General features: G+C 33.8%; 2 protein-coding genes across 2 annotated transcripts in view; one reads left to right on the plus strand and one right to left on the minus strand.

Annotated features, from left to right (window-relative positions):
• Window positions 1-9,128, minus strand: part of LOC113391592 (scavenger receptor class B member 1-like) — a 352,256-nt gene that overhangs the window by 57,251 nt on the left and 285,877 nt on the right. The window lies entirely within an intron of this gene.
• Window positions 325-8,351, plus strand: LOC113391597 (NADH-ubiquinone oxidoreductase 49 kDa subunit). The gene is made up of 10 exons (XM_026627617.2): window positions 325-479; window positions 708-823; window positions 1,579-1,688; window positions 2,850-3,051; window positions 3,510-3,697; window positions 4,194-4,357; window positions 4,658-4,777; window positions 5,055-5,184; window positions 6,842-6,987; window positions 7,342-8,351. The coding sequence occupies exons 1-10, from the start codon at window positions 385-387 to the stop codon at window positions 7,469-7,471; spliced, it is 1,401 nt and encodes a 466-aa protein (XP_026483402.1). The 5' UTR covers window positions 325-384; the 3' UTR covers window positions 7,472-8,351.

Below are 9,128 nucleotides of genomic sequence, written 5' to 3' on the forward strand. Positions count from 1 at the left end.
GAGCCTCCTGCTCGTTTGCCACCTCTAAATTATTTATATAATATTTTAAGATAGAACTTGCACAACTACAGGTTGTGAAAGATGTATGGTGTATGGTCCGATACTTTTATCCTTTAAAGAGGAGGTACTACCTATCTGTCAAAAGTTACGCGAATTACGTTTTACGATAATTCAATGATATGATTTTTTTTTTCATTTAATTATCTCATTATCTCGCCCCATAGTGCGAATCGTTATAAGCTTGATGATTTGCTTATTTTTTTTGTTTAAATACCTTTTTATACACAGCTTAAATGTAATATCATAAAATTTACAATTGTAAATGACATTGATGAAGTATTCGATTAACATTTTTATCTGTAACGGAACGCAGTCCTTTCGAAAATGTCTTCGTTGGTAAATGTTTTGCTGCGAAAAAGTGCAAATTTAGGCAATTCAAGAGCCTTATTAGGGAATATACCGGTAGTTAATAATGTGAAGTGAGTGTAGATATTATAAACAATGTTTATTAAAATAATGTATTTTTATTAATTCGTTATAATGTCATTTAAAAATTATGTAACATTTAAGGTTATACATAATATTTATATCCTTTTTATTTTCTATACTAGCTTCTATTCCTATACCAATAAGTTAATTTCAGGAGAAAGCTTTTTTTTTCTATACATGAGTATCTACTCTACTTCTGTGACGTTCTGATTTTTCAGCTCTCAGCGAAAAGCTCACAGATGGATGCCCGACCAAGATTTCGTAAAGCAATTCGAAGGGGCTGTCATGTACCCTGAAGGAATCACAGCCCTCATGAAACACCCACCTTATAACAGTAAGTTTATTTATTTCCAAATATTCTATATACCAGTAACCAGGTATCATTCTAAGTGTTTGAATTTCGATACGTAATTAGTTTTTAATTAAAAGATATGAAGCTCATTCGGAAAATGTACTGCTTTGAAAAATGTGTTATAATTAATTAGATTTCATGGTCAATTTTATTTGTTGTAAACTTAAAAAATTAAATAACTTGATTTTTTATTGTACCCTTGACCTGTTATATCACATGTAAAAACCTCCCTGTATTCGTGTTTTTCAGTGTACTAATGTAATTATTACATAAATACCTAAAACTGTTACAATAAAATAGCTGTAGCTCAAAATAATGGCATCAAAATATCACCTAGAATAATTACAAATCAACAATGAAAAAAAGAAATACTCAACTTAAACTATAATTAAACATTTTATGTTTCTGTACACTTGATATCAAATCTAATTCTACCCAATTTTGCACAATACCTGAGGAGATCATTAGATTGCAATTGAATATGCAATTTTTAAATTGAAAATGTCCTATGACGCTCAAGACTGGTAAACTTTTCTTTTATATTGTTAATTATATCTCTTCCCTGTGGCATGAGGGCGTTTGTCCGAGTTGGCAGGCAAGATGCTATTATAAGCTCATATTTGGATGCTTCTCGCTTATATTTCTCCTTTATTTATAAAACAGCAACTTTTTTGGCCTTGAAAGACACTATCATACTGGTACAAACTTCTATTTATTCCCAAAGTAAAATTTCCCAGGCATTGTGACACCGTCAGAGAAGCAGGTCCGTAACATGATACTCAACTTTGGACCACAGCATCCCGCTGCTCACGGTGTGCTCCGACTTGTAATGGAGCTTGACGGTGAGGTGAATATCGAAATTTTAATTGGATTCATAAAATTTATATATATGTTTACAATTGGCTATGAACAAAATTTAAACTATTCTAAAGTTGCAATTTAAAAATACATAAATAACACACACACTCTCTTCCATACACAAATGTCGACATATACAACAAAATAAACGCATATCAATAAAAGTGGTATATTTCATGAATACTGAATATATTCATCCAAAAAACATTAACACACTATTTCTAAGATACACACACTAAAAATTTGATTATATTACATTGTTTGAATATGATAAACATTGAGTTGGATAGCTATCTCATGCTACTGGAACAGTAATGCAATAAGAAGTGAAATGTGTCGGCTTGCCACACAATATGCTGTACCAACATATCTGCAAGACCAGTAACATATCATATATTATATTCCAAAAGCAGGAGCAGGAGGTAATAATTATTTATATATATATATAAAAGTTAAATACCACTCACTGATTAATCACTAAATCTCAAACACTATATCACCTACAAAATTGAAATTTGTTATGTAGGTTCCTTATAGGTGTAGACATCTGTTGAGAAGGTGTGAAACGGGTATTGGAAATTTGTGTTTTATAAATTTGGCGCGGGTAAATGCGCAGGTTCGGCTAGTAGTATAATATATTCTTCCTGCATTCACAGTAGGAATCTAGTAGATAAATAGTCTCATTGCTTTTGAATCAGTTATATTGCAGGATTAAATTGAATATCATATTAAAACTGGAAGCTGGACTTCCACTTGTGTCTAGTCTCCAAGTAGTCCCCAAGGTTGGTGGTGCAATGACGATGTAAGAAATACTTAATATTTCTTACAGCCCAATACAATGTCTATAGGTGATGGAGACCACTAACCATGAGGTAGCCTATTTGCCCACCCGTAAACAAATTATATAAAGAGCTGAATACCCCAAGAAAACCAACCAGAAGCATAATATTAATACTCTTCCTCAAATAAAATACAATTATATCCAAATGTATTTCCCGAATGAAAATTTTCCATGAAAAATTTATAAATTCTGTATTGTGTAACAAATCTTATTATGAAAGATTCTTTATCTAAATTGAATACAAGACAAACTCTTTTTTACTATTAATGCTTTAATCTTCCAATTTATCATTAATGTTTTGTTTTACAGACGGTACGCAGTGCTGATCCGCACATTGGCCTCCTCCACCGTGGCACTGAAAAGTTGATCGAATACAAGACATACACCCAAGCTTTGCCGTACTTCGACCGTCTTGATTATGTATCTATGATGTGCAATGAACAGTGCTACAGTTTAGCGATTGAGAAGATGCTGAATATTGACATACCGTTAAGAGCCAAGTATATTAGAAGTAAGTGTATTTTTGCAGTTAGTTCTTTTTATATATACACAAATTGAGATGTCACCACTGCAGATGGACTTCAGCATTGTAACATATATAAAATAATCTTTGCTTTCACTATGTGCCATGGGAATTAAGATGTTATGTTCCTTGTAATTCAGTGTAATTACTGAGAGCTTGCTCATCCTCCAAACTGGAAAACAAAAGTACTAAGTGATACTGTTGATAGAATGTTTGATGAGTGGTTGGTTCCTACACAGACGGGCTTCCACAAAGCCCTGTTACCAAGTATAATAAATAAGTTAAATTTTTTTATTATAAACATCTTTAATAAACAATTATATATATAAATCGCTCAACTAATTTTATAATGACGAGAAATAACTTTAAGATGGCATTTTATTTTATTAGAAATATGTTCTGTGTCAACATAATTATGTATGTAATTAATTTAAATTTTCTTTCAGCCTTGTTCGCTGAAATCACCCGTATCCTCAATCACATAATGGCGGTGGGCACTCATGCATTGGACGTCGGAGCTCTGACCCCATTTTTCTGGCTTTTCGAGGAACGTGAGAAAATGATGGAGTTCTATGAGAGGGTCAGCGGTGCGAGAATGCACGCAGCCTATATTCGTCCCGGAGGTGTTTCTCTGGTAAGTTTATATTAGAAAATAAATTATCATGAGAAGATTATTAATTGAACAAAGACTCCTAGATATGTACTAAAAATGGGTGTTCTACAAGGATCGATTTTAGGTTCCCTTCTAGTTTTCGTATATGTAAATGATCTACTTTCTATGTTAAAGTTATTTGTGATACTGTATTGTTGGCTAACGATATTTCATTACTATTTAAAGTGGATAGAATACAATTTATTTAATTTTATGCGTTATTTTAGATTTTTTTTTTATTACACCAAATAATTTATTATTTATACAATATCAAATTATTAATACAAATTTATACTTATCAAAGGACAGTTAAAATAGTATACATTCCCACAACTTATACAATTTTAGAATGTTTTATTAATTAACATAAAGAAATAAGAAGTAATACAGTTCATAACAATGTTGTGACAGACAAACTGGTGTCCCCTTGCCATTCTCTTAAAGTAAATACCGATGTGATACCCCCTCCAAACCTCAGGATATGCCGATGGGTCTGATGGACGACATCTATGAGTTCGCAAGCAAGTTCGCCGAGCGACTCGACGAGGTGGAGGACGTGCTGACCAGCAACCGCATCTGGGTGCAGCGCACCAAGGACGTGGGCGTGGTCACCGCGCAGGACGCGCTCAACTACGGGTTCAGGTGATCACTACCACCACTAGCATCACTTACTATATCTAGATGCAATTTACGAGCTCATAGTGTAGACGGTTTAAATAATAAATTATTCAAAACTCAAATGTCAATACTTTCTATTGTGGAGTTCCGGTTTCAAGTGAGTCAGTCAGTTATTATAGGCACAGGAGATATATTTCATAAGTAGCAAATATTTCTGTCTCCTACGGAAGATTTTGCTTGTTGATTATAATATTAAAATAATATATACAAACAAAAGGTAACACTTCTAAAGGTTTCTAAGGTTGTGATGTCCGTTGGTTACAGCGGCGTGATGCTCCGCGGGTCGGGCATCAAGTGGGACCTGCGCAAGAGTCAGCCCTACGACGCGTACCACTTGGTCGACTTCGAGGTGCCCATCGGCACTCACGGCGACTGCTACGACAGGTGACCTATTTTACTCACTTACATTTGAGTTGCATCTCGGTTATCGTCAATCTGAATCTCTTATAGCTGTCTGAACTTCTTATAGCTTTTTTCCTTAACTAACTAGCACAAGTTTTTTTTTTTATTTGCATCGTATTTTTAAAAAGTCACAACTATACATAACTAAAACTTGGGCCATCCCTATTCATGATATGATAGATACATAATATGTTACATCTACCTTTGCTATGTAACAAAATAATATAATAAAATAAAAATAATTTATTTATACATACAGATACTTAATCCGTGTGGAAGAGATGCGTCAGAGTCTCCGTATCATCGATCAGTGCCTCAACCAGATGCCGGCTGGGGAGGTGAAGACGGACGATGCCAAGCTGACGCCGCCGTCCCGAGATGAAATGAAGGTCAGTCATGTAGCTCCTTCGGTCATGATTGGCCAATCTCTAAGACTAATCAGGACCACTGAACTTTTATTGCTAGAAATAAACCTTATAATTATAAAGCAGGACAAACATATTACGTTATGTTTTCAGTAATGCTTTTGACAGAATTCATTACTTATTTGTATTGTTTACTTTTTAACGTTTATCAATTAATTATTATTTTTATTTTATTTTTTTAATAGATACATTTTTAATCAATTGAATGAGATATTATTAAAATCAAATGTCTAATTTATGTACTTCGACTATTGTTATAATGTATTTAAAGTTGATTTTACCACTAAAGATCAATTTGTTAATTTCTGTTATTATTATTATTATTTACAATGTATGCATGTATGGAATAAATAAAGCTATATTATATTGTTTACTTGCAAGCCTAGCTAGTCTGGCTAGGTACCACCCATACATCAAATATTCTACCGCCAAACAGCAGTACTTAGTATTGTTGTGTTCCGGTTTGAAGAGAGAGTAAGTCAGTACAAGCACAAGGGATATAACATCCTAGTTCCCAAAATTGATGGCGCATTGGCGATGTATGTTATTATGTTAATATATCCTCCAGCACCAATGTCAACGGGCGGTGGTGACAACTTAAAAATATATGGCGGTTTGTTGCAATGATTGTAATACTTGAGAAGAGGCTTCAATATATCATTCAGGTGTACCACAGGGTTATCATATTGGCCGCATATTGTTTCTATACTTCATTAATGATAGCACGCAGTACGATAACAGTAAATTTTAGTTGATGACCTAAATACTATATTATAATCTATCAATCATCAAATATTGAAAAAAATATACACAAGTAACAATCATATACAGCAAAATAACAAAAACATTAAAGAACTCAAATCATAAGCAACCGACTATTCAATTCTATCTTAAGTCAACTCAATATGGCTCCTCGCCGCCCGCCTGTCATATCTTTTCTTCTTCCACGTCGTCTGTCCGGTGACGTCACTTCCCAGGCGACGTCACTCAAACTTCGTTCAACAACAATATAAGCAGTTTGAAAGCGCGAGCGACGACATATTTCTATATGATCGTAACACTTTAAAACAATATTGTAATGATATACGGTTGACATAATCAACCTATAGCCTATACTATCTGAAGAAGGAATAAAGATAAACTATTAACCGAAATAAATTATTCGAAGTGAATGAGACGTGACGAAGTAAGACAATTGTGATTTTAGATTAAAAAAAAATACGTATCCAAGTAGATAACGTAATTCGAAAATTTTGGGATGCTCTGTTTTGTTAATAGAATGTTCTTCAATAATATTTATATATGATATACTAATAAATAATTTATTTGCGAAAGTAACTCTGTCTGTTGTTCTTTAACTTATAAACCACTGAACTGAATTTGATAATGAAGCAAGCTTGAACTCCAAGGAAGAAAAAAAAATGTCTGCGCAATCGATTCTTCTTGGTTTTCCTAAATTATAACCGTTTGTTTGTTAATATATACAAAGTAAGAATAAGGTACTATACCTGTAGTGAAAACTTTTTGATAGAAATTCTAAAATGGCACGATACGAGATGTAAACTACCGATCCCGGACGCTTGCAGCATCATAATTCTAAATTAACCGTTAATGCTTGCAGACATCGATGGAGGCGCTGATCCACCACTTCAAGCTGTTCACTCAGGGTTACTCCGTGCCCCCCGGAGCCACCTACACCGCCGTGGAGGCGCCTAAGGGAGAATTCGGCGTCTACCTCGTCTCCGACGGCAGCTCCAAACCTTACCGGTAAACACCTTTCAATACACAATATTAATTACCATTTAAAACAATTCATCATTATTATTGAAACCTGTTTTATTAATTAGATACTCAATAGTGCGTCAGTTTTTTTAATTTAGTAAAGCTGGTGTTCCCAGTTAATTTTAGAGTGACCCAATGCATTTATAGGCACAAAGAACATACCATCTTCGTCTCCAAGGTTGGGCAGTGATGAATATGCACCATCAGATTGCTCTTTTTTTTAGTAAACCTACCTATTATAAAAAAAGGATTATAAGAACTTATCATACATAAATGCCCAGAATACGATCCACCATAGAAAAATGAGAATAAATTCATTTTATTATTAATAATTTTCAGATGCAAGATAAAGGCGCCAGGCTTCGCTCACCTCGCAGCGTTGGAAAAGGTCGGAAAGAATTCTATGTTGGCGGACATCGTCGCCATCATCGGCACCCTGGACGTGGTGTTCGGCGAGATCGACCGATAGACACCAGATCAAAACTTGTCTCCGTATCTTGTTCACAGTTTAAAAGATGGATGACTTTTGTAACGGCATTTGATAAATTATAATAAAACCATTGCATTTGCTAGAAGCCTCGCAGATCACAGTCAAGTCCATTCCAAGAAACGAGCTAAAAAAAATTGCACATGTTCGCTCATTGGCTAACACGCGTGACTTTCATTGTGATAATTTCGTATGTTACATGCAGGCTTCGCGTATCTCCAGCCGCACGTAACGACCAATGATTATGAGTATTTTGTTACCTAGGAGTTCGTATCGTGGAATAGACTATAGGAAAATTTAAGATGAAAATGTTAACTGAGTTTCTAAAAGCTTCGGTGTTTTGTCTGTAAGTTATAAATGACATTTTGAAGATTATGAAATAGGTTTTATTAAAATGCATTTAACGTTCGTCCGCTGTGTGAACGCGTTCCCGTCGGCTGTCAGACTCAACACGTGTCAACAGATAACATAAAAAGTGTAACTGCGCCTTTAAAATATATTGTTTTATTTATTTTGAACAAAAATATAAAATTTACACTTGTTACGTCAATCGTCTGAATTTAGAAAAAACTGCTAGGGCAACATTTTATATAATAATATTATAAACTATCTCCAAAACTCAACGTATATATTGTGTATAAGTTTTATGTATATTGGTTTAGTATTTTTTTCAGTAAAATTTTCGTTCAAAGTAAAATTATAACATTATCGTTTTTAATTATATCATCTGTTACGTTGTTGTCAGTAACCCATTCCCACAGCGGCGATTTTAAAACGAGTACGGAGATAAGCTTTTTAATATATTGTAGAAGAAATAAAATGTACATTATAAGTAAAACAAATAAATTATTTGTATATTGAATTATTATTATTTTTCCCTTGATTGCTAGCACTAGGCTGGGTGATTTGAATTTAGTCAGTTTGTCGATATTGAATAGTTGGGTTAAAGTGCTTATAAATAATTGCAAAACAAATTTAGAATTCATCAATGAAATGCTTTTATCAAAGCTAAAAGAAAAGGAAGTAGTTCTTATCCAGCCAAAATGCAACTTGACAATAAAGTCACCTCTGACGGTAAAGAAATATGTAATTTGTTTGCTGAAAACTTTGGACAAGTGTTTTCAAAGTCCGATAAAAACATAAATACATCTAACAGTATTAACACTTCATCAAATTTTCTTTGTCATTTTTCATTTGGTACACTAGAAGTTTATAAATCTCTTAAAACACTTGATGAATGCAAGGGGGCAGGTAGTGATAATCTTCCACCAGTCTATAAAAAGATGTGCTAAAGCGCTAGCCTTACCCGTTACTTTAATATTTAATCGTTCTTTAAAAGATGGAGTATTTCCAGACCAATGGAAAGAAGCTTTGGAGCTCCCCATATTCAAATCTGGTGAAAAGCATCTTGTTTGTAATTACAGACCAATCTCGTTACTTTCAACATTAGGCAAAGTTTTTGAAAAGATGATCATTGAAAGATTATCATGGTATCTGAAACATCAAATCACCCCCCACCAACACGGTTTTATAAAGTCTAGATCCACTACTACCAAATTATTGTGTTTTACTTCCGCTTTATCCGAAAATGTTGATAAACGAATACCTGTTGATGTAATATACGCAGATTTCAGCAAAG

The sequence above is a fragment of the Vanessa tameamea genome, chromosome 30 (assembly GCF_037043105.1).
Source record: "Vanessa tameamea isolate UH-Manoa-2023 chromosome 30, ilVanTame1 primary haplotype, whole genome shotgun sequence".
Classification (NCBI taxonomy): Eukaryota; Metazoa; Arthropoda; class Insecta; order Lepidoptera; family Nymphalidae; genus Vanessa; species Vanessa tameamea.

Coding starts and splice junctions, on each gene's coding strand:
- LOC113391597 (XM_026627617.2), top strand. CDS start 385: ATGTCTTCGTTGGTAAATGTTTTGCTGCGAAAAAGTGCAAATTTAGGC. Junction 824..1,578: donor GAAACACCCACCTTATAACA/GTAAGTTTATTT, acceptor AAAATTTCCCAG/GCATTGTGACACCGTCAGAG. Junction 3,698..4,193: donor GTCCCGGAGGTGTTTCTCTG/GTAAGTTTATAT, acceptor TCCAAACCTCAG/GATATGCCGATGGGTCTGAT.